The 26,667-nt window shown below is 38.3% G+C and overlaps 2 protein-coding genes across 3 annotated transcripts in view; one reads left to right on the top strand and one right to left on the bottom strand.

The window, feature by feature from the left end:
• LOC148009505 (chloride conductance regulatory protein ICln-like) overlaps positions 1 to 13,509 on the top strand; it is a 37,448-nt gene extending 23,939 nt beyond the window's left edge. Inside the window, exons 3-6 of one of the 2 annotated variants that reach the window (XM_087672922.1) lie at positions 11,440 to 11,560; positions 11,745 to 11,801; positions 11,899 to 12,005; positions 12,132 to 13,509. In XM_087672922.1, coding sequence (XP_087529048.1) covers positions 11,440 to 11,560; positions 11,745 to 11,801; positions 11,899 to 12,005; positions 12,132 to 12,194 — 348 coding nt within the window. In that variant the 3' untranslated portion in view covers positions 12,195 to 13,509. Of the gene's footprint in view, positions 1 to 11,439; positions 11,561 to 11,741; positions 11,802 to 11,898; positions 12,006 to 12,131 lie in introns of both variants that reach the window. The other variant, XM_087672921.1, reaches the window with a different exon arrangement.
• Positions 13,510 to 25,502: 11,993 nt separating this feature from the next.
• LOC148009504 (uncharacterized) lies at positions 25,503 to 26,442 on the bottom strand. The gene is made up of 2 exons (XM_087672800.1): positions 26,127 to 26,442; positions 25,503 to 25,983 (listed from the first exon to the last, which is right to left on the bottom strand). Exons 1-2 carry the CDS (start codon positions 26,300 to 26,302, stop codon positions 25,635 to 25,637), a joined length of 525 nt encoding a protein of 174 aa, XP_087528926.1. The 5' UTR covers positions 26,303 to 26,442; the 3' UTR covers positions 25,503 to 25,634.
• Between the last annotated feature and the right edge of the window lie 225 nt (positions 26,443 to 26,667).

Below are 26,667 nucleotides of genomic sequence, written 5' to 3'. Positions count from 1 at the left end.
AAATGCTGCCCCAAATCAATTCGGGATGGACTGGCTCCTGAAATCCCTTGATAATCTTCAATTATCAGTTGCTAATTTCAGTCCCTTGAGCCTTCAATCTCTGGCACGAATCCCAAGGTGGTTGCCAAACCCTAATTTCTGCTGTGAATTAGGGTTTACTGTAGAAATTACAGATCAGCCCACCAAAAATGGCTGAGATATTCTCTGAATGGCTGAGAATTGCTGAGAATGGCTGAGCATAGGCTGAAGGACTTGAGAGAATGCTGTAGAGAGAAAATTTTGAGATTTGTCGTGAAGAATTGATCAAAATCAGCTGCTGCCCTGCTGTACCAGCCCCAAACGGATGCAGCAATAACAATAGGAGCATCAGAGATTGTGATTTTCAGGAGAAAGTGCATCAGCAGCAATTGTCAGCTTCCCAAGGTCAAGAATATGCAATCTCCATCACCAAAATGGTCTCCAATGATTGGGAAATGGCCCCAAAAGCTGGCAGCAACAGTCCAACACCTCTTTCCAACAGCTCCAAAATGAAAAAACGAGATTTCCCTCTCCCTTCAGCCCTGTTTAGCCTTTCCCCCACTTGCATGGGAAAGTTTTGCCAAGTGGCAGCTTTCTTAACCCATTTTCAGCAATTTTCAGCCATTTAATTAATTTTCAGAATTAATTAATTCTGAAAATTAATTCAACCCTTAATCCATGCCCAAAAAATTGACATTGCCCATCGAAAAATTAATTGACTAGGCCATTTGCAACCCAAAGTGGTCCCATGCATTAATTGACCCTTGGACAAGCATTAATCCATTAATTAATGCCTAGTCCCTAGTGTCACCACTGACACTTAATGGCCAATTAATGGTCCTAGGAGAAAACTGACACCAAAATTCACCTAGAATCTAAGAAGTGTAACTTGTTACAACTTTTGTTTTTGACACCTATCTTTTTCACAGGATCCTTCGGCCTTCAACTGTGAAAAAGTAGCTTGCATCCCACATGTGCATCTTTTAATTGCACATTTGATTAATCCTTTAATCAAATGTTAATTAAACATAAGCAAAGCATCAAATTTTCACGTCCTCGTGACAGACCACCCCCTTGAAATCCTTGCAATCGTCCTCGATTGCACTGTAATGTGTCAAAGCAAACAATATTGCACTGGAATTTTCACAAGGCATCATAGTCAATACAACATTGGCCACTGTTGACTAACTATCTCATATACCCACTATTTGTTGAAAATTTCCAGCCAGCATAAACATAGCATAAAACTTAACCATAGTCCAGAACTGTTGCCAGAAACTCATTGGATGCATCCCAAACTCTTGTTTCTCAACAGTACTGACTACACAACCATAGTAAAGTATAAACTGAGCCAAAACCATGGCTGAATTGTCAATGGCATTCAATACACATGCTGCTGTCCAAAGAACCAACTGAATACCACTAAAACTAATGATCATACACTGAAAACTAGCACTCGGTAATCAGTCTCTCATAATCATAACTCGATGCAAATGTACAGTTTCAGAGCTGTAGTGAAAACCATATCTATCTGTATACATACCACAGTGACTAGTACACTGAATAGTGACTTATGGCAAACATACTGTCTGCACAATATCTTGGATGCATGCTGAATACATCCGAGATCCACTTTACACGAGAGCAATCCATTCCTGGAGGAGTGGAAGTGCTACCTCCCCCTTGAGTATTAGGTGGTACTCTAGACCCTTGCCATGCTGAACTTGAAAGAGCCCGATCCAAAGTCGGCTCTAACTGAAAGGCATCAAGGTAAAGCTGTAACAACTGAGGATGGTCTGCCAAGTCATCCTCTTCCATCCATTTAGCATCCATTGGTGAACAATTGTGAAACTTCACCCAATAGCTTATGGAAGCTTTACCTTTGACCTTTTTTCTCTATGTGCTAAAATCTACTCGGATACCAATATCTCATTCAGCTCCTCTACATTGGATTGAATTTCAGTAGATACATCCTTAGACACATCAGCATAAAAAGGCCTCAACAAGCTCACATGAAAGGCATAGTGTATCCGCTAGTGTAGAGGTAATTTCAGTCGATATACCACATCGTTGATCCTCTCTAACACCTGGAAAGGTCCATAGTTTCTCATTCTGAACTTTGGATACATTCCCTTTTGCCCTTTCACCTTGTCAGTCTTGCCTTTTCAAAATGCAGCAATATATAATCACCCTTTAGAAAATACAAAACATATCATGGTGATCAGCTGCTCCCTTTTACGTTCCTTAAGTTCTCTGAAACGCATACTTTATCCTTACATAAGTTGTAATAAACTGCGGCATCTTTTGTCTACCATGCTTCACTTGTTAACATACAATGCATGTTCGATCTTTCATCACATGCAACCCAGTGTGATATTCCATACATCACTGATTCTCTCATGTGCTATCATCGTTATCAGCTTGTTGTCCATCATGAGAGCCTTGTCTAAGATTAGGCATTGCATTTCCTTCATTCCCATGAGAATGTCCATACTGAGAGGCATCATCACTGCTTGATTCCATCTCACTATATGAAGACATGTTGCTGTAATTTCTCAGCACTAGCACAAAGCTTTGGCTTGCAATTAGGTGCCTCGGGCTCACCAAATCAAGAGATTGAGTGATTATCCCGGCAATGAAACCATGTTTCAAGATTGTGGGAGAGGAAGGAGTCTCACTTGTAGCTTTCTTGCTTGTACAATGGGGGAATACACACAGACGTGGAGGCTGAAAACAGTTTTCCTCTTCTTAGTTGTGTAAGCCAAAAGAACTCTCTTACAAAGAAATAGAAGGACCCTATATATGGATCTCAAACCAAACTCAAATAACTAAGGTGGTATACTAACTGAGCCACGAACTAGAGTAGATAAGGATAGCTGTCATCTAGCTATTATTCATGGGCGGTGTACCAACCGTATCTGCAACTGACGAGTCGGTGACATAAATGCACAACGGTCACCCTGGCATATCACGAGTGGAGCTCGATATCTCAACACTCTCCCTTGAGCTCAATCCCAATTCCTGCACACCAAGCAGGTCTCTGAACTTGCGCAGCTTCTCTGTGCCCAATGCCTTCGTGAATATGTCAGCTACCTGATCCTCTGTGCTAACATAAACTAGATCAATAAGACCTAGTAAAACCCTCTCCCGTACATAGTGATAATGCACCTCAATGTGCTTTGTTCTAGCATGATAGACTGGGTTATTTGCCAAGTGTATACTACTCATGTTGTCACAATAAATGACAACTGGCCCATCTGTAGGCTGATGCATATCATAAAGTAGCTTATGCAACCAAGCTACCTCACATGCAGACATTGCTGCGTCCCTGTACTTAGCCTCTGTGCTCGACAAGGCAACGGTAGGCTGTTTCTTGCTGCTCCAAGTGATTACAGCACTCCCAAAAGGGAACACATATCCACTGGCAGATCGTCTATCAGAAATGCTACCAGCCCAATCAGTATCAGTGTATCCATGCAACTGTATCTGAACCCCAGTCTCATAAAATAGTCCATACTGCAATGTGGACTTCACATACCTGAGTATGCGTCTAGTCGCATCTAAATGCGGTTTCTTTGGAGTCTGCATAAACTGACTTACCAATCCAACAGCATAGCTCAAATTTGGCTTGGTAATAGTCATATAAATCAAACTTCCTACTATGCGTCTGTACATAGTAGGGTCTTTTAGAAGCTCACTTGCATCTGCGCTCAGCTTCACATTCTGCTCCAAAGGAACTGAAATAGGCTTACAGCCTGTCATCCCATATTTGGACAGCATGTCCAATCAATACTGCCTCTGCAAGAGCTGTATCCCACTTGGTGATCTAATCACCTCAATGCCCAAGAAATAATGCAGCTCTCCCAAATCCTTTATCTCAAACTTCTGCTTCAATAGCATTTTCACATGAAGGATATCTTCATCACTGTCACCTGTCATAATCAAATCAATATAAATAACAAGTAGCATAATACCTTTCTCTGTTTTTCTCACATAAAGTGAGAAATCTGCCTTGGAAATTTGAAAGTCAATAGTGACAAGATACTGTCCTATCTTGTCAGATCATGCTTTAGGTGCTTGCTTCAAGCCATACAAGGCTTTCTTCAACTTGCAAACAAACTCAGGATGAACAGTATGCACATAACCTGGTGGCTGCTCCATATAGACCTCTTCTTGCAAGTCACCATGCAAGAAGGCATTCTTTACATCCATCTGATGTAAAGACCATTCCTTTGATGCAGCCATAGCAATGACTGCTCTTACGGTTGCTATCCTTGCAACCGGACTGAATGTTTCTTCATAGTCAATGCTATATGTTTGTGCATACCCCTTGACTACTAATCTTGACTTTTATCTGTTCACAGAACCATCTGCATTGTGCTTCACCTTATAAATCCACTTACAGCCAATTGCATTCTTACCTTTAGGCAAATGTACCAATTCCCATGTAGCATTTGCTTCCAAGGCATCCATTTTTTCATCCATGGCTTTCTCCCATTTTTCTTTTCCCATGGCTTGCTCAAAAGAAGTGGGTTCTGGTTCCTGTATCACTTTGACCATATATGCATAGTGAATGGTTGTAAATCCATCATATTTCAGTCTATCCACAGGATACCTAACTCTGGTAGACCTGCGCAAAGTAGGTTCACTCCCAGGTGCTCTCAAAACATCCCTGGTCTTCCTTACTCCAGGTGTAACAATAGAAGGAATACCCAACTCATCATCAATGCTCTGTTCTGAGCCATTGGATTTACCATCCACATAAGAGTGACTTGCATTCACATCAAACATGGGCTGATCTACCTTCTCTTTTTCTTTTCGTGATATCTGCATACCACTATCTACATTGCTTTGAGAAGATTCTCCTGATCTCAATCTGCCTGTCCATGGCGAAGAATATGAACCACTGCTAGAAGACGTTCCAGGTCCACTAATATTTTGTGACTGCTGCTGTGAATTCTGTGCAGCATTACCATTTTGTGCATCTACATCATCAATCACATTTACTGGTTTATACCAGCTACTTATCTCATAAAAAACATCTCCTCTGCTCACTGTAAACTTACGAGTAGAAGGATTATAGCATATATACCCTTTCTGCTGTAGAGAGTAACCAATAAAGATGCACTTCTTAGCTTTTGGATCCAACTTGGATCTCAACTCATCTGGCACATGAACATAGGCAATGCAACAAAAAATCTTCAAATGAGAAATATCTGGTTTCCTACCAGTATACCTCTTCTCTGGAGTCATCCCATGTATTGCTGCAGTGAGAGTCCTGTTCATTATATAGACTGCTGTAGCAACTGCCTCAGCCCAATAAAAATCTGGCAGGTCTTTTTCATTGAGCATGGCACGAGATACCTCTCCAATGTGCATGTTTTTCCTTTCTGCAATTTCATTTTGTTGTGGGGTATGACTACATGAATATTGCTGCTTTATACCATGCTCCTGCAGGAACCTTGCAAACTCATTTGAGAGATACTCTTCCCCTCCATCTGACCTTAGGCATTTTATTTGCAGGTCTGTTTCTTTTTCAACCATAGATTTAAGAGTTTTGAAATGCCGAAAAACTTCACTTTTTTTTTTCATAAAATACACCCAAACTTTTCTGCTATAGTCATCAATAAAAGTGACAAAATAATGACAGCCTCCAAGAGATGCAGCTTTAGTAGTCTACACATCAGAGTGGATTAATTCCAATGGCTTCTTACTCTCTTGAACATGTCTAGGAAATTGTTTCCTTGCTTATTTTCCAAATTGACAGGCTTCACATATCTTATGCATTTCTGCAACCTTGAATTTAGGCAATCCTGCAACAATATTTTGGGCCTGCATTGATTTAAGTCACTGTACATTAACATGACCAATGCGTTTATGTCAGATATCAATATCTGCAACTACACCGGTTCCATGTGCAAACATTGCTACACTCAATTCAGGCATGTCTGGATCCAACGTAAACATTCTGCCCTTCTTCTTTCCTTTTGCTATCAAGCGACCTTTATTTTTCATATCCTCAACAAAGCATCCATGAGGATTAAATCTGACCTGCAAGCCCTACTCAACCATTTGACCAACAGAAACCAGATTCTTGGTGATATTCGGGACATGAAATACATTGGACAGGTATTTCTTTTTCCCATCCTGTATAGACAAAGGAATTTTTCCAATCTGCACAATAGGATGTGCAGTATCATCACCAGTCTCCACAAATCCTGGTTTTTCCATTTTTCTTGCATCCTCCATCCATTTTGCATGACCTGTCATGTGGTTTGATGCACCTGAGTCAACATACCACACTTCGTTGCTTTCTTCTGCACTTGTCACAGAATTGTTCATGTGTTGCACCATAAACAAATGCTCATTTCTGTCATTACCCTGTCTACTAGAAGATGCATAATTTCCTTGTTGCAGTTTTTCATTCATGATGCCATTCTGCTTTTTATAGCAGTCTTTAGCCATATGACCCATTTTACCATAGTAGTAGCATTCAACATTACTGTTTGCATTTTGGCCTCTTTGCTATCCACCACGACCTCTTTGGCTCCCCCTGCCTCTAGAGTTACCACGTCCTCCTCCATAGGACTGGTTTTCTTGAGTTTACTGCATATTCTGATTTCTACCACGGCCTCCAAATCGGCCTCCTCTACCTCTGCCTCTACCTCTTCCAGCATTTGAGTAGAAGACAGCTTCTTTTGAAGTTCCTCTTGAAGAAGATGCACCGCCATTTCTCTGCTCCTCAGAAATTAGAAGAGGAATCAACTCCTCAAAATCAGGAAATCTTTCACGGATGGAAATGGATGTTCGGAACTATGCATAATCCTTTCCTAGACCATTCAAGGTCACTGAGACTAAATCATCATCCTCCACTGGCGACCCAATGGAAGCAAGTGCATCTGCAATCTTCTTCACCTTCATGTGGTAGTCATTGATGCTCATACTTTCTCTTTGCACATTGTGCAACTCTTGCTTGAGCTGCATTTTCCTGGCTTGCGTATTTGTGCTATACATTTTTGACAAAGTATCCCATGTCTCCTTTGGCGTACTTGCATCTTGAATATGCACAATCAGAGTTTGAAATGTTGATAGATAGCCAATACTTAACTTTCCTGGCTCTCTCATGCCATGCTTTAAATGCCTGCATTTGCTGTTGATTGGGAACATCAGGAAGAACTGGTTCTTCTTCATTTCCTGCAACAAATTCTCAATATGCTTTTCCCACAAGGAAATTCGTCATTCTAAACTTCCATGCTTGGAAGTTGTTCTTGTCAAGCTTTTCAGTGACAATCTGTGAAAGAGAATCAGACGCCATTACAGAACACTGCAAAAAATTCTGTCATTGCAAAAGACACAGCTTCACTCTCACAAGGGCAAATCTGCAAAACTGGCGAAAGTGGTATTTGACCACACAGTCACTTCCTAGTGACGATTTCTGTGGTAACTTTTCACCGACCTGTAGAACAGTGGTCGCACAGCATAAAACAGGGCTTTTTCCTGAGTGCGTGCAGAAAACTTCCGCCTCCAAAACAGGCCCCAAAATGGCCTCAAATAAAAAAAACAGGGTCACCAAGGGCTAAAGCCCTTGCTTGCAGCATATACTGCCCTCTTGCTTCATCGCGAAGGGCGTCTCAACCTGAGACAATGCACTCTTGCAATTTCCGATTGTGCTACCTGCAGAGATCTGCTCCCAAAACAGAAAATGAAAGCAACACTGCTCCTCTTACCAGAACACCGCGAGCTTGGCTTGCTTTCTTGAGCTCCTTACCACGACAAGGCTCTGATACCATGTTAAGATTGTGGGAGAGAAGGAAGGAGTCTCACTTGTAGCTTTCTTGCTTGCACAATGGGGGAATACACACAGAGGTGGAGGTTGAAAACAGTTTTCCTCTTCTTAGTTGTGTAAGCCAAAAAAACTCTCTTACAAAGAAATAGAAGAACCCTATATATGGGTCTCAAACCAAACTCAAATAACTAAGGTGGCATACTAACTGAGCCACGAACTAGAGTAGATAAGGATAGCTGTCATCTAGCTATTATTCATGGGCGGTGTACCAACCGCATCTGCAACTGACAAGTCGGTGACATAAATGCACAACGATCACCCTGGCATATCACGAGTGGAGCTCGATATCTCAACACCATGAAACCAGCCTTCCTTCTTGGAATGGGTGGTGATAACCTGATTTAAGAATTAATTACAGCAATAAATAAATGCGCATAAAATGAAATACGCACTTAACCATAACATTCTTGGACAGTAGACACCCTGTTGGCTCCAAAATTGGTGCCCCTTGCGGCATTTCTTTAGCTTTCATTCAATTGGAAGGAGCACAACTTGAGATTCTTCAATCTCCTCCTGCTAACCAATTGCTCTTGCTGTCATAAATGTCCAGCAAGCCTTTTAGGTCATTTGCTCCTTGTTTCACCCAGGACTTCTTCTCCAATTTGACCCTTGGCTAACCAAATGCTGCCCCAAATCAATTCGGGATGGGCTGGCTCTTGAAATCCTTTGATAATCTTCAATTATCAGCTGTTGATTTCAGTCCTTTGAGCCTTCAATCTCTGGCACGGATCCCAAGGTGGTTGCTAAACCCTAATTTCTGCTGTGAATTAGGGTTTACTGCAGAAATTATAGATCAGCCCACCAAAAATGGCTGAGATATTCTCTGAATGGCTGAGAATTGCTGAGAATGGTTGAGCATAGGCTGAAGGAGATGAGAGAATGCTGTAAAGAGAAAATTTTGAGATTTGTCGCGAAGAACTGATCAAAATCAGCTGCTGCCCTGCTGTACCAGCCCCAAACGGATGCACCAACAACAATAGGAGCATTAGAGACTGTGATCTTCAGGAGAAAATGCATTAGCAGCAATTGTCAGCTTCCCAAGGTCAAGAATATGCAATCTCCATCACCAAAACGGTCTCCAATGGCTGGGAAATGGCCCCAAAAGCTGGCAGCAACAATCCAACACCTCTTTTCAACAGCTCCAAAATGAAAAACCGAGATTTCCCTCTCCCTTCAGCCCTATTTAGCCTTTCCCCCACTTGCATGGGAAAGTTTTGCAAAGTGGCAGCTTTCTTAATCCATTTTCAGCAATTTCCAGCCATTTAATTAATTTTCAAAATTAATTAATTATGAAAATTAATTCAACCCTTAATCCATGCCCAGAAAATTGACCTTGCCCATCCAAAAATTAATTGGCTAGGCCATTTGCAACCCAAAGTGGTCCCATGCATTAATTGACCCTTGGACAAGCATTAATCCATTAATTAATGCCTAGTCCCTAGTGTCACCACTGACACTTAATGGCCAATTAATGGTCCTAGGGGAAAACTGACAACAAAATTCACCTAGAATCTAAGAAGTGTAACTTGTTACAACTTTTGCCTTTGACACCCATCTTTTTCACAGGGTCCTTCGGCCTTCAACTGTGAAAAAGTAGCTTGCACCCCACATGTGCATATTTTAATTGCACATTTGATTAATCCTTTAATCAAATGTCAATTAAACATAAGCAAAGCATCAAATTTTCACGTCCTCGTGACAGCTACTTTCGTGGTAAGAAGGGTCATCTTTGGAAGGACTGCAAGAAACATCAAGAGGCTTTATCCAAGAAGAAGAGGGATGAGTCATGACAAGGGCAAGGGTGGTGTTGACTCTTCATTTGATTCCAACATTTGTAACCCTAATGTTTTGGACCCCTCGTGTGCTCGTGAGCTAGAGAGAGATACTGAGAAGGTGGTAGTGGAGCATTCCTGCTTGACTAGTATATGATGTGCTAGACCATCCATGTGTAGCTTCTTATGTACATCACTTATCTAGCGGTTTTGAAACTCTAGAGATGGTATGGTTTCTGGTGCATGATGGGGGTTTTGGTTTGGCTTATAGTTGGTTCTCACATGGGGTTACAAAGGCAGAAGTCCCTTTGTAACCCTAATGTTTTGGACCCCTCACGAGTTTGTGAGCTAGACAGAGATACTGAGAGGGTTGTAGTGGAGCATTCCTGCTTCACTAGTATATGATGTGCCAGACCATCCATGTGTAACTTCTTACATGCATCACTTATCTAGGGGTTTTGAAACTCCAAAGATGGTATGATTTCAAGTGCATGATAGGAGTTTTGGTTTGGCAAAGAGTTGGTTCTCACATGGGGGAACCCTTTGCAGGGTGGTTGAAGGAAGGGAATGCATGATGGTGGATGTTGAGCTTTTGCAGGGCTTTGCTCGACAGTCAAAGAGATTGTTGTTGGTTCTTCCAATGATCAGGAATGGAGGCACTTGTAGCCCAAAAGTTCACGGTAGCTCAGATGCCAAGAGCATCCAGTTTTGATGCCATGTGAAGACAAGTGGGCTTAACAAAATGGACGAAGTGTATGCTCCTAAAATAATTTCTACGCGAAAAGAGAATGAGAATGAATAAATGGGAATGCTTAGAGAAATGATATGCACAAAGAGAACGAGAATGGATAAGTAGTCACTAGAACCTCTACATAAGTGAGAAATGTGACAGAATGAACTGGTGCTGAATTTAAAGTGGAAGATGCTGCAAATTGTAGTATCGTCAAAATCACACAGATCCTGGATGATCCAGCCAGCACTCTAGGGGATGGTTTTGTAGAGGCTGTGTTTTGCCCAGTAGGCAAGGTGCAGCATGGGTACTAGAAACTACAGGTCATGAAGACCAGCAACAGTCCCAAGGCAGCAGGATGTGCAGTTTAGGCTGGGACAGCTCCAGAAGGCTAAAGAGATGTTGTAGTAGCTGTCACATGATGATGTGGCAGCTGTGTTTTGAGGCTTGAACAGCAGCTTGACAGGTCTGGAGCAGTTGGTAAGCTTAAGGCTCCTGTGGCAGGCTGAGAACAAGGGCATAGGAGTGATGTGGAGGCTGGTTACTGATCAAGAGAGATCATGACTGTGTTGGTGCTGAATAGAAATAATTGGGAATGAAGTGTGCTGTCACTTGGTGCATTTCTCCTAACCAAACTCAACCTAGACAGATAATTTAATTTGGTCCTTTTTGGGGCTGTTTCAATAATTAAAATTGGCCAATACATTGTAATTATATTGTAGTACTGTTGGCATAATTCAGCTTTGCTTAACAGGTGGAGCTGTATTCTATTCAATTGCAAAAAAAGAATGCAGGATAAGAATGAATAGGGTTTCAAATTATGAGGTTGAAATTCTTATAATTCAGTATTGCTTGAATCAAGCGGTGATGTAACACCACCCTTACAATCTCCCCTTTCCTTTTCCTCTTGACTGTATGATTCTTTCTGATCTCAAATGTTCCCACTTGAAAGTTACTTGGAAGTCTTCTAGATGTGGCCATAGTTTTAGTGTAAGACAAGTTATTAGTGGCCTTTCCTCTGATTGTTCACTATTCAGATCTCTCATATTTCTCACTATGAGTTGTTTGAACAGATAGAGGCTGTTGACAACATTGATTACGAAGATGAAGATGAAACGGAAATGAACAACCATGAACCAAAAGACTTGCCAATGGTCCAAGAAATGCGACTCGTTCCTTTGGATGCAACTGTGTGTATCCTATGGAAAGCATGAAGCTGTAGTTTATATGAAATACACAATAGATGTAAGGAATGAATATTAGAAAACATTGTTGCTTAAGGTGATGCACCAGATTGAGCCTTTTGTTAAAGTTTCATTTTTTGATATATCATGCTGTATCAGTGATTTGCTAGTTTTCACCTGAACTAAACTAGTAGATAACATTTTCAAAGTCTTGTGTGATTGTGCAGCATTGAATCCAGACCCAGAAGGAGGTTTGCAGTGTGTTTTCATTTCTTTAACTTCCTTTTCTATTCTGTGCTCGTCCTGTGTTTTCTTTGGGACTGTGATGGACTCCTGCAATGTGAATAGAGCTTGAAGGCGAGGGAGAATGGTATTTCAACAAGGATGAGGTACAAGGCAGTGCAATAGGACAATCGAACAGTGTAGTGGATCGTAATTTAGTGGACATATCAGAGGTATATCTCCATATGCTTGAGCGCACTACCTAAGATTCTAGATAAGTTATTTCTTCTATTCTGCTCTGCATGTTTAAGTAACTTCTGCATAGTTTCTTCAGCCTAATATTGTTTTCTGTGTTGCAGTTGCATATTGACGATGAAAAGTTCGAGGATGCTGATGATATGGAAGGTGAGGATTGTAGTTGATCAGACCTTTGCCTGAGGCTGATCTAGACAGTACACAATCTTGGGTCCTTGGTGAGATGTGTTGGAATTATACAAGTCAGTTCACAGGACGGGTCTGAGCTCCAGGAGGGATGTGGGAGGAGATCTTTGACATCCATTGGGTTGAAGGAGGGTTGTTCACTGTCACCCACTCTCTGTGGGCTAGACATTGATGAGATATCAGATGTTATTGGTACACTCAGTAACTGAGATCCAACGTCTCTCTCTCTCTCTCTCTCTCTCTCTCTCTCTCTCTCTCTCTCTGTGTCTGTGTTTTCGTGTAAGGGAAATAAATTTCTCCAAATGTCATGGACATGGCCTTGCTTGTTGCTTGGCTCACTTAGAACCTTGTAACAGTGTTCGCCTCAATCAAGAACTGAGAAAAGAGCTCTAGAACTATTGTAACTTCTAATTAGAGAATCGCAGCAAAAAGACACACACACACACACAAAAGAGGGTTTTATAGACCAATCATCTGCTTTACTGCACAGTGGCAAAGCCAGCCCTGTAACGATCATCAAGGTGCAATATGGTAAAGCAGAAAGAACAAGGAACCCCTGTTATTTCCAAGTCATACTTAATGAAATACACTTGAGTGACTGCAAGGGTCTTTGTTAAAAAATAGGGGATTGATTTAACTGATCAGCAATTGTCCTATCAGATCAAATTCCAAATTCTGGTCTAGTGTTATCACATGATGTCTTAATGATTTACCAAACAGGGAGGTGTATGGGAGTCTACTTCTGAGTGGGCTCTATCGGCTCTACAGACTACACCACTGCTCCAACAGGCAGAGCCAAAGTAGATGCAACTTATGCTCAGTGACTCCAGCGCATATACTAACAAACCAAGCACCGACCAGACCAAGCTCTCCGTTTCAAAGGCAACTTGTATTACCTTATGACTTATGACGTGTTCAACTGCAAAAGGCCATAGGCATGCCTGAAGTGTTATTGAGGAGGTGGCAAAAGGATTTTACACGCCGCATGATGCTTGCTTGATATTTCATCAAGCTTTATTTCCAAGTTTGTGGAGAAGATAAAACTTGTTATACTTCTGGACGGTATGCCATGCATTTTTGTGGCAAAATGAGCTACTTCAGTGTATCTTCTTTATCACTTAGTTGTCCTGCACAAACTTGTCTTCTTTATCATGTAGTTGTCCCCAATGAACTTGTCCACTTAACGTGATACCCGCTCCAATGTTGGATCAATCTAGTGCAATAATGTACTTTTAATTTGCAAGTGGCATGTTAGCACCAACACCTTAGTTCACATCCTTCCAGAGAGTAATATTATATGCATAATTGTGTATGGTGGCTTCTAATATAATACATTGCAAAATAGCACTTTTTACTCGCATGCGGGATTTGTGTAGAAAACTTTTGTGCTACTTTATATTGCACTTGCGTAGATGTGTGTGCGCGTACATTAGTGATATTTGATGATTTTACTACTTTATAATGTGGAGGTAAGTCATTCAAAACAAAGGGGAAAACTAGGACTATAGTCGACACCTTTATGTATATTCGATCATGATTATGCATGGAAGGAGGAATATACATTGCTTTGTGAAACATCGTGTGCTTCCAGCATTGACCAAATGTCTACAACTAGAATTGGTCATGAGCTAAACGAACGTTTGATGTGAAAACCGTTTGTTAGCAAAGTTGTGCCAGTGCAAGTTGAAGATGGCCTCATGTTGACTAGTGTAAGGAAGACCCTTTGTTGCTCAACCATGATATACATGAGTTGCCAAGCATGAAGTAAAAACTAGTGGATATATAAGTGTTGTAATGACTAATCATCTCCAAAATTTAAAAAAGCATGTATATTTGGTAGGAATGATTTTCCCTATGAAATAAAATAGCCCAAGGTATCGACTATCACTCAAATAGAAAGGATATGCTTCATTGCCTATCGATGCTTGGTTGCCTTGGCTATGCATAAACCTGCTCTGTCTATAGAGACTACAAATTCATGTTAGGCCTCATAATGCACACACAAATCAAGCATCCAATAGCTTGTATAGAAAAATTCATCAAAGTAGTTCCAAGCCTTGTGAAGACTCAACTTTAAATCTATCTTCAAAGGAGTAGCCATAAACTTGGAATTCTCAAGACCAAATCTCTAGAAGAATGTCTCAACATACTTTATTTAGTATAAAATTATGACACCACACTATTTAAAGTGAACAGCCCAACAATGATGTAGTAGGCTCAAATTTGGTATATGAAATGTCAAATTCAAAGAAGCATCTTTAAAATTAGAAAGGTACTCTTATTAATGCTAGTGAATATGTCAATAACATAAAACACAATGATTAGAGGCACATTACTCCAATGTCTAATATATAGGATGTTCTCAATTGAACTATTTTGAAAATCACATGTGGTCAAGTATATATGTATTTTCTCATATCATGTCCAAGGGGCATGAAGAAGACAATATAATGTCTTTTTTAGTTTATGTACTTCATTTTTGTGCCCTTTTCGAATAAAACCATGAGACTAAAATGCATATAGTTTCATATATAAGTCACCATTCAAAAATCTACTTTTTAACTTCCCAGTGATGTGTATCTTATAACCATTATGAGTTGTTAAACACACAAAAACACTATGGACTATTATCATACACTTAAGTTAGGGCAAAGGTCTCATCATAGTCAATACCCTTGTGCTAAGCATAACCCTTTTTCACAAATCTAGTCTTATAGAGAGCAATATTACTATTTAGCTTACATTTCACCTTGTTAGTCACTTAATGCTAATGGCCTTTTTGCTAGAAGGCAAACTATACAAGAACTAAGTGCCATTCTTTACAATAGTATCATACTCATTGCATAACAATCATCCAATTTTCTAAACTTTTGTCTCTTAAAATGAAGAGGCTCATCCTCATCATGCACACTAGAAATGACTAGTGCATAAGAATCTAATGCATAACAAACATTATGAGAGCCAGAATTAGTATGACTAGACAAAGGTACATTTGATTTTCTACCATATAATATTTGTGTTGGCCATTTTGGTGTAGTAATGTAGAAATCTATATAGGTTGAAAATTGGCCCATTTGGTGCTATGATTATCGATCATTGAAAAGAGGCAATAAAGTATCGTATATGTCATACGAGCATGCATATGGTTGTTGGTATATGAAAGTAAAGGTTGCATGACATCTTCCACAGAGACAACGCTATGATTCACCAAAATAGCCTTAGTTCATGGATGGTATAGCCTATGGTGGAAGCTTTCAACCTAAACAATGTCACATATGTATTAATGTAGAAGGCAAGCAACCAAAAAATATGCAAGTGAGCAACATATGGGTTTCGGGCATACCAAGTCACATCCAGAGTAATACATTGCAATGCTTTGGTAAGACATTAGTACATAATCTACGCATATAATAATCTTAAGCTATAAACCATGTGATAAAGCTTGACTTTTGATCATATATTATACTAATTCCATGAGAGATCTATTCTCTCTTGTAGCTAAAACTTTATGTTGTGAAGTGTATATCACTTTATCTCACCTTTAGTGAGGAACTACAATAAATACTTTAGACATATACTCTCTCCCTTGCTCAGAATGTAGAGTGCCTACTTTAGTTCTTAGCAAAATTTTAACCAAAGATACAAATTGCTTGAAGCACAAGAAGATTTCAAACTTAACATTCAAAGGATATGTCCATGAATGCTTGAAGTGTCAATAAAAGTCACAAAGTATAGATTATTGCTAAAATACATTGTTTGCTTTAGATAACAAACATCACAGTGTATAATGTGTGGTTTGCAAATAGTCTCTCATTGGACCTCCTTTTGGAAAGGAAGCACACTATATCTTATATAATGTGAAGCCCCCACAAACATGTTTTAGGAGCTTCAAGAGTAGGCAATGAGACACCATGCCATATTTCTATAAGTCATAGCAAATTAGTAAGATTTAGTTGACCAAAACATGCATGCGAAAGTATATACATTAGAAATAATTTGTAAATTTGTAGTTCCAAATACCATATCTTCCACACATTTTTCATAAATTTTGAGCTTGTGCAATCCCTGAAAGTGTATCGGATGTAGTAATTGTATCACATATGGTGTCATGAACAATATCTCTATCATCGATAAATTTGACAATCAAGCCAAACTTGGAAAGTGCAAACAATAACTTTTTTGCCATATAGTCTCAAGACAAGTGAACATAATATGTTGCGATATAATGTGCTTGATGGTACTATGTCTTGTTACAAAGGATCATAATCACATTTTCAACTAAATTTCCATTTTTTGTCTTGTACAATATTTGCAAATTCTGAATTTGAAGGATAGGCATCTACAATAGTCATGATATTCTCTTTCTTCTTAGTCTCTTTCAAAGCTAGTTTATGAAAGTTCTTGATGACACGATTTCTTGCCTTATGATACTTACAAGATCTTTTAGTTTCATGTTTCTTCTCATTCTTACCAATCTTGTTGGAATAACATTTGCAGAATTCTGCTTACTAGTAGAAAAGCTAACTTTGCCTTTCTGACTAACCACAAAGGCTTCATTTGTAACACATATAATGGACTTGTTTTTCAAGATTGGACTTATCGTAGCAAAACAAAACCAACTCCTCAAACGAAAGAAAATTGGGATTTCCTTTCATAGTCAAAAGATAGTAGATGCAAAATTATGTAAGAATCAAAATGACAATTTATGGAATCATCAAATAAATTGCTAGATAGAAAAATAGTCTAGACACTCTCTTTGTTTTGCTACATGCAAAAACTCATTTAAGGAGAGTCAATGGTTGTTTATTATATGATATTTCACAGGCCTTTAGTTGTCTTAGCTAGCCAATTTTGGTAAAATTCTCATTTGCAACAATCAATTACTCAACATATTTGATATTTGTCATAAAATTATTCATAAAGTCACCTTTATCGATGTGTTTACTCTCTAATTTCTTATGCAAGTTGAGCACACATACCTCATTTCTTCATTGATACCAAAGTGTGTGTAATTAAAGCTTCATTAGTTGGCTTGCATGATCATATGCATGGGATCATGGTATGTCTAACACATAATGCTATGAAGACATGAGCATCAACATCTCTCCTATGCCAATGAGTCTAATGAGAAGTAGGTGGTGGAACTTTATCATTACATTATAGCAAAACTAGAATCTACAATATTCTCAACATCACTTGTTTTCACTATACTTATAGGTTTAACGGCCACAACAACATACACAAAAAATTCCTTGCATAGTGTTCCACAAACCTTTTTACAACTGATACATGAGACATCATTTAAGCCCATAACAAGTAGTTTGTTCTATCCAACTTGTCCTCAATAGTTAACACAAGGGATACATAAAGCCAACATAATAGATATATCATTGTTGCTAGCTATGGTTGTTGACTAGTCTAGATGTAATAGTTGCTTGTATGGAGGAAAATTCTCATAAAACCAACATGTACTATATAACATAACACAAAGTAGATTGCAAAGGCCATATTTGCAAAACTAAATACTATTTTTTTGGGTAAAAATAATGAAATAGCATGTGTATAACTAGTAATAATGTAGCCAGAGTTCAAAATCAATCGAAATGAAAAATTTGACAGTGCTCCATAGGATGTCCTATAGTATTAGTCAATCTACTGAAGCTCCTAAACTCTTGTCCACAGAATGTCCTATAGTATTAGTCAATCTATTGACGTTCCTCAACTCTTGTCCCAATTGGAAGAGATGGTGTTGATGACTGCATCTAAGAATTCAAAGCCCACTTTGATACCAAATGGTGGATTGAGACTTGTAGGACCTACATACACATAATATGGAGAAGAATTTTGAGAGTAGACAACAACAGAGTATGAAAGTAGAAATGTAGAAGATTTACAAGACCAAATTTGCCCTAGAGTGAGTAGGCTCTATACAAAGTCGAGGGGAAAAACATGTTAGTGAGGGAAAAAATGCCTTTGTGGTCCTAACTATGTTCATATACAACACTACAAAATAATGGATAGCATTTGGAATAGATAGCAAAAATATAGTAACACCATCTCCTACAAATACACCAAAATACGGTGATAGGATTTGGAATAGATGAACAAAATGTGGTAATGACATTTGGTACATATTTGTATTTGCTAAATGAGTAGCGACTTTTGTGTATTATTACCCAAATTTACTACTTCATCATAACAATACAATAATTCCTCAATTGAATATAAAAGTAGTCAAGTTATAATTAGAAAATATCATGACATTCCCTAGATGAAACATGATTTTCACCTTTGATAGTGATAGAAATTTAGCTTATGAGTATAATTTTAGATATGTACTTGGATGTTCACCTTCACCTACTCTTAAGTTGCCATTTACAGTGTCCTCACCATCTCATGCATGCTCTTTTCTTATATAGGATGGGTGCATATATGCATAAGCGTTCATATGTACAAGCATACAATTTTTTTTTTTGCATTAATTAGAGGTATCTCTAGATTATTATTGACTTGTCTCTATTGTAGCTAATGTACGCCTCAACTAAAAATAAGGGATAAAAACTTAGCTAATTTCCATTTAGACAAGTGCTAAAACTTTTAATTTGATTTTGGCTTGCAAATATACTTTGGACACTTAAGCATCAATTATGCATTGTAAAATCGATAGATTTAACTCCTTTAGGTATGTACCAAGCTTCTTGTATTTTGGTAGAACCTAATATTTGGCATGTGTGATATTTCTACAAAGGACAATACATATGTTTTTAGTTAAGATAGAAATCTATAACATTGATATTCATTTTTTGGGACACACACACACACACACACACACACACACACACACACACACACACACACACACACACACACACACTCTCTCTCTCTCTCTCTCTCTCTCTCTCTCTCTCTCTCTCTCTCTCTCTCTCTCTCTCTCTCTCTCTCTCTCATGCATGCACATACATTGACATACACGTATGTATGGACATTTGCACGCATGCACATAGATATTAGGTTTCAATAAAAAATATGTGAAATCAAATAACTAATAGAATTGGCATATGATTTCCATGCAACTTGGGCATTGCAACGACATAAACACTACCTCTCAAATATTCATATATATATGTAATGTATCATCACTTCCTCAAACAAGGCTAATAACAAAAATCTTATTGCCTACATGCATTGTTTATTTTTTAGGTGTGCTACAACATTTTATGAGTCATTTATATATCTACATGGACTTTCTAGAGTAGACTTGCAACAATAGTTCAAAAAGCATGTGTATATTTATTGTGATTCAAATAGACACAATGATACACACTTTATATGCATATATACGTGCCCTTTAGTAACAAAAAAAAGACATATCATGAGATTATATATCTACTTCAAATATACATGTACATGTGATTTTGTATTCCTAATAGTATTTTTAGATCTCTTAATAGCATAATACCGAATCCCTATGTGTTTCTTTACATGGAAAAGTATCTATTGGATTGGATCCCTAGCCACTATGCAAAATTATGCACAAATATCCATATATGTAAGGCAAAGAAATGTCCTTCCATGCTTACTTGCAAAAGCATTGTATACTCCACATAGTATGCATAAACTAGGTTTATTATAGACCTACATATTCAAATCTAAGAAATGTGTATTCTAGAAGACTTGCCAAGCATGGGCCTATATGCATTTGGAAACACACCATGCATATTATATATCTATTGGTCTATCTTTTGTGCTAGACATTATGAAAGATACGTAAAAACAATATAGCACTTGGTAACACTATAAATGCATTGAATTTGTATTATGAGGTCCCATGTTTGTCCTTATACCTATAAGGGAAATCTCCAAAATAAGGATATTATTCATTAAGCCATTTCTCAAGATGAGCTTGAACCATATGCCATTTCCTCAAAGCTACAAGCACATACCTTTCTATGTGCTAACATTGCATGCACATTACAATGAGTACCCATTCCTCTATTTATATAGACAACATGAAAAGCCCAAATGCTAAATAAGTCTATATAATACATAGAAAGAATGGCGCAACCTCTTATGTCATTGACTTGGCCCCAAATTCATGAGATGTTCATAAGGAGGTTCCCTTGTTGCCTTTCCTAGCATTATAACACATTTGAATTCATGATGACTTATATAAAGGGTAATAAAGCTAATGTATTGTTTAAACATTTTACAAAAACACATTGAATAGTTAAGTAGTGCTATGTTATTCAGACTTGACATAAAAATGATTTGGTATTAGTGATGTTGACATTAATCTACTCACAAGAGTTGAAAAGGCAAAATCTATTAGGAGTGGAGAAAGGATTCTAGCATTGGTTCTTAGTTTCAAGTTAATGGGTGCCCACCATTGAATCAGATGTTTGTTCATCAATAGAATTAGCTTAATATCAAGCTTGAGCCTAGGCTCCTCTATATCCTATTCTATAGATGCTAGCCAAGTTTGAGTTTCAATTCCTTTTATGAGATTGGTCTATGATTCAAGTCCAACTTTGACCTCAAGTTGAAGCCTAAATTTTGGCCTAGGCTTGTTGCTACCTCCCTTTATGATCTCACATATGGATCAAGACCAATTTGATTATAGATGTTCTATGGCTTATGCCCAAGTTTAAGCCTAGTGTATCATACTTAGATTTAAGCCTTGTTTGATCCTTTGAGTTTGAGCTAGTAAATGATGTCCAAGTTTGAGTTTAAAAAAAAGTCTACATTGGGGTACAAAGAAAAGTGGAGCCTCTTAACTTTAGCTTGAGCTTGAGCTACGAGCAAAGCATGCAAGGTCCTTGCCTAATGCTAGAAGGTCCTTATGGAAGAGGTGGACATAGAAGATAGTGGGTTCAGATTAATGGGCAACCTAGACCTATCTTTTTAATACCAGGAGCCGCTAGTGCTGGTAATGATAGCTCCATGAGATGATACTCTTTGTGCAAGGGAGATCATAACTTTTCCAGTAGTTAAAAGTGGATGTAGAAGAAGAGGGGGACAAGAATGCTAAAGATGGGTTGATCATTGCATGTTTGAAATAGTCATGCCATAACATCTTTTTCCACTTACTTCTCTTCATGTGCTAAGCTTCTTTTTGTTGTATACAAACCAATCATTTTTTTGGGAGCAATAAAAGTTTCATTCCTTTTCCTGAAGGAATCACATTCCATTTTTGTTTGATCTATTTGATACACACATAATTTACCAATTCACCTTTTCATTAGTCCTAAGCTTTAGGATCCAAAGCATAAGAACTATAGAAGAGGAATTGTTTATGAGACCTTTTCACAAAGATTTCAATATATTTTTACACTTGTTCATAAAGGAGCTTCTTGAGGCTTAAGAATACTCCTTTTGTGAATGTGTATAAAAATGAGACTCTTTTGTAAATGTGTAAAAATGTATTAAAATCTATGTGAAAAGAGCTTATATATATAGTGTGTATGTGTGTTAAAAGAGTCATTCATGAGAAGGCAAAAGTTATAGTATGAGAAGTCATTCATGAAATAAGAAAAATATTCCATGCCATCAATTATCATGAGATGCATGTGCAATATAAGTAGTGTATGGCCTTGGATTAAGACAATGGAGAAAAGTACCAACAACATGCTTTCATGGGAAAATGGGGACTATGAGAACTGTATAAAACATGGACAAATATTTGTATGTATAATACTAGATTTAACTTCACAAAGGTTGCTAATCTAAATGATAAGCTTCAAGTTAAAAACCACATTTTCAATTCTTACATGTATGTTACTTCACATCTTGTTTGGTTCAAATATATGGAAATGATATTCACATCGAGTAAAAATCTTGTAGAAGACTAACATGAAGCATCGACAACATTTGCTACTTCTTTAAATGTTTAATGCCTCCAAGAAAACAATCTTTCTAGGCTGATGGTTTTCCAACAAATGTATAATGTTAACAACATTCCCAATGCATCACATTCTTTCATCTAGGTACGTAAAATAGCTATATCCTTAAAACAATGTAAACAACCAAATAACCTAGAGACATAATAGCCTCTTATTAGCACTTCTACATAACTCCATTCACATTTCTAAATTTTACAACTTTATCACAAAAAGAAGCACTTAAAATATGTGAATGTGAATAAAAATTACACATCAACAACACACAGACATCAACACGTGACTATTTCAAATATAATATCTAAAGCAAAATATATAGCATGAAAGTTCAGAGCATGAAAGAGCTATGTAATCTTTTGGATTGCTCTTTAAGATGCACAACCCCTCTTTGTGTATACGAGAGTCATGAGTGTGACATTATTGACAGAGTTCATGGAGATGTTCAATTACAACTATGTTGTTTCTAGTGCACTTGAGTTTTCTTCTTGGAAACTTGGCAAAGTAATATGGACTCATGGGTCTTACAACATAGTTGTATAATAATAAACCATAAATTTGCTATGTAAATTTTAACAAAAGCTTAAATATTTCAACATGAAAAACTAGGAAGGTAGAGGTAAAAATCACAAATTAGGAGGAAACTTTATGTATAGTCCCTTTAGCACGAGAAGGATGGAACCTAATCCTAAAAAAAAGGTCGTACTGAAACTATAATATGAAGCAAAGCTTTTTCTAACATGGACTTGGAGAAGAATTCTATGTAAAATCCAAAACATACATAGTTTTGAGTGGTGTTAGCTATAGGAGAATATATTTTAGTAACCTCACCATGACCATAAATTTTTTTGTACTTGAGACCTTTGATTGCAAGTGGTAGCTCATTAACTCATGGGTAGAAATTTGAAATAATTTGTTACTTCTCTCCTATGCCCTTTGGCTTGCCATTCTAGTTCTTTGGTTGGAAATACTTACTCTTCATGCTATCTCTGATTGAGCCATTTATTCCAAGAATTACTCCTCATAGCATTCATCACCACTTGCTTTTGCATAGACCCTATAATTTTTGCTCCTTATAGCAATTGCCTTCCCCTTCTCAACAATCCTTTCATATATGTTCTCTCTCAAAAGTAAGGATATGTATAATGCACTCATTGCTAAGCCATGTTTAGCATGCAAGGCCGAACAAAAATGCTAGATGACAACTTGTATAAATTATCATTGATAGATTATAAACAAATCTCATTAAATAAGAGGACTCAAAAATGAAAAATATAACAATTTGATTATGTATAAAGACATTTGGCTGCACTCCAAAAATAACAACTTGAATGAGCCACAATAATTCCTGACATTGCTACTTTGGTATTTCCCAAAAGTTTTATTTTACAACCCTTGTAGATTGTGGAAAAAGTAGAAAAGTTAATTTTTGGATGCACTCCAAAGATAAAACAACTTGAATGAGCCACAATAACACCTTCCAAAACAGGCTGCTTTGGTATATTCCCCAAAAGTTTCATTTTACAACCCTTGTAGATTGTGGAAGTAAAAAAGTTTATTTCCTTTTTCTTGCTCTTTCTTGTTCTCTCTCTCTCTGTGTCATCTTTGTATTAGTAGCTTCATGCAACCCATTGTAAAGCTTTCTAAAAAACACATAATAAAATTGAAACAAGGAAACAAATAAGCAAGGCATCCCAAACACTTTCCTATAAATAGTCAATGAAGCTATATCAAAAAATATGATTACCTTCTATACACATTTAGAAGGCTTGCCTAATAGGTGGCATGAAAAAGCACCAGAGAAACTTGATGATAAGGACAACCAAGCAAAGCCTACAAGCTATGGCCTAACCTAAGGCCAATAGTGCAAGGATAAGCATTCCATTGGATGGTATCATGGAAAATCACCAAGCAAATAAATAATCAGGCGAACGTGGTGTTTAGAAACATGCTAAGATAAAGTTGCAACATCGAAGCAATCAAAATATTTCAAGGGAACCAAGATGTGGATCACAACACAACCATGTGTGAAATCACCAACAGGCCTTGACATGAAGGCAAATGTGCAATTTGTCAAGGCAATCTAACATAAAGGAGTTTAGAAAGCCTAAGAATTTAGTTCCTTTAAGGTCTTCATGTATCCAAACTATCCTCTTCACAAACTTGCCTTGCCATTTTCGCAATCTCACTTTCTGGTTGACATGTGCCAAGCACTATGCCTAGCATGTGCACATTGTCAATTTCCATCAGTGAAAGGGAGCCAAATTGCAAATATAATATACAAAAATGTTTTATAGTCATACAGAATAACCATCTGAGTGTTACAATACCCCAGATAGAAGCCAAACAAGGCAGGGTTTTGGGGGAGGCATTGTACCTTGTCCAGCAACTCCAATAAAGTACTGACTGTATAGGAACCTCATGCCACCTCTCCTAGATATATGCAGGAGTCTTGTCATTTGACAGCCACAAAACATTACATTATCGTCACTGTGGCAAACATGAAAGCTTTGCATAGAGAAAACCCTAACCATTTTTCAGATGTCAAAATACTTAGTTTAATGCAATATGTGTAGGCACGCTACTTACCTCCAAAGAGGCAGACCTTAAAGGTAGACCACTCATAGAGAAACATAGCTCTAAGTCTATAACCATACATAAGGAAGCTCATATGTCATCCAGATACTGGAAGGGCTGATTGAAGAGAAATATGAAGCACTTACACTAATGCCACCGATGCCCACATTCATCTGTCTGATCTGACTACAACAATTACCTGTGTGGCTGCATTTGCTCAAATATGGAAACAGCAGGAATTTAGAGCTCAATTCCCTGTGTTTACAGCTCAAGAACTGCATTGCTAGGAAAAGGCAAAACACAAATACTCCAGAAGCAATGTTTGCTCAAATGCTAACGCACTGCAAGTCCCACTGTGAACAAGCTCATTGTCATAAAGCAACTCTTCAACCATTTCCACACTACCTCTGTAGGCAAGATTGTAAGTCTTAGATGAGTTGCACATACATTACATACATGTCCAAAAACTTTTCTGGCTTGAAGATGAAACTTGAAACAGTGAAAGTCAGTTCTCATTACATGTAACAGTAGTGCATAAGAAGAAGACAACGAAAAATGCAGGTTACGTACTGATATCCAATGAAGATGACTTGAGACAATCTCCTAATTGCAAAGACCAACTGCTTGAATCATGAGGCTACTTTAAACAATATGATAGACTGTATTTATCAAGCTTGTCAATAAAATAAAATTAGCTTGTTTGTAGATTATTTAGCAATGACTGGATGTCTTGTTTCACTGATAGAACTTCCTTATTGTATCTACATGTCAGAAACCGTAATGTACATGATTTATCCCTAGATGAACAGTATCACGTAACAGATACCATGCTCCTTATGGTTGTATTGCCCTCCTTACATCTTCTGAAGGACAACAACTCAAATATAGGGAGGTACCTTCTTAGAAAAACTCAGAAGTACAATTCCCCTATGTTTCGGGGTGTTCTAGCTTCTAAGCTCTGTCACTACCCTGTGCCTTGCCTCTCCTTTGTCGTTCCAAGACTATGGCTGCAATGCGCTCCCTTTTGACCACATCGCGTGTTGGCCTTACGGCCATGTAAGGCCCTTTCTGACGATCATTGCACCTTTCTAGGTACATCTGGGTGGGATACCAGAACAACACTATTCCCAGCAATAGGGTAACTGACCGCAGGATAGTAGGCCACCCTTGATAGCTCCCTTGTGCTGCAGCTGCCGACGGCATGGGGCCGGAACATCTCCCCTTGTTCATCAGAATTCTGTCGTAGGCATCCCTCAGGCGGACAAATTCATCTCCTTTGCTAGGATGCAGATCCGGGTGGCTGCAGCGTCATGAAACACAGGGTAAATACAATAACGGAGCACGGGGCATCACCACCGGCATCCAGGATAGAAAATGTGTGTGGGTATGTCTGTGTGTGGGTGTTTGCGTAGGAAGAGATTTAATACAAAACCAGTAAGAGACCATTGCAAAGCCCGGTGACGATAAGCGTTCTTGACCTCGGGAATGCTTGCACCGGAGGGAAGACCTAACTCCCGATAGCAGGATCGCAGATCAGAAGAAGAACCAGCAGCGAAGTGCCGATGAGAGGAGTAGAAGCGTCTCCCGCTTTGTAGGAATCGGGCAGCAGGAGACATCATCTTTGCCGTCTCATGGTGGGTTGTGGTTGATTTTTGCGATGAAACCTTATGCGGCTTCAATGACTAGTTGTTGTTCGTAGGCATAAAGACTCCTCTACACAGCGCCAAATTGCCACCTAGTTTGTGTGTGTGTGGGTGTGTGTGTGTGTGTGTGTCTCTCTCTCTCTCTCTCTCTTATGAAGCTATCTAAGCATCCACTTGATACAAGTTCAGATCCATTTGTGCTACCAAAGCCAATATAAGGAAGTGATAGTCGTCTTAAGAGTAGGGGAGAATATCTCATCCAAGTCAACTTCCTTTTCTTGTTAAAAATCCTTAACAACCAAATGTTCCTTGCATGTTGGCTCAGGGTGACCAAGGGTTCT

The sequence above is a fragment of the Lygodium microphyllum genome, chromosome 30 (genome assembly GCF_053477565.2).
Source record: "Lygodium microphyllum isolate KBCC chromosome 30, Lygodium_microphyllum_v1.1.10, whole genome shotgun sequence".
Taxonomy (NCBI): Eukaryota; Viridiplantae; Streptophyta; class Polypodiopsida; order Schizaeales; family Lygodiaceae; genus Lygodium; species Lygodium microphyllum.
This window is presented reverse-complemented; position numbering and strand designations above follow the sequence as displayed.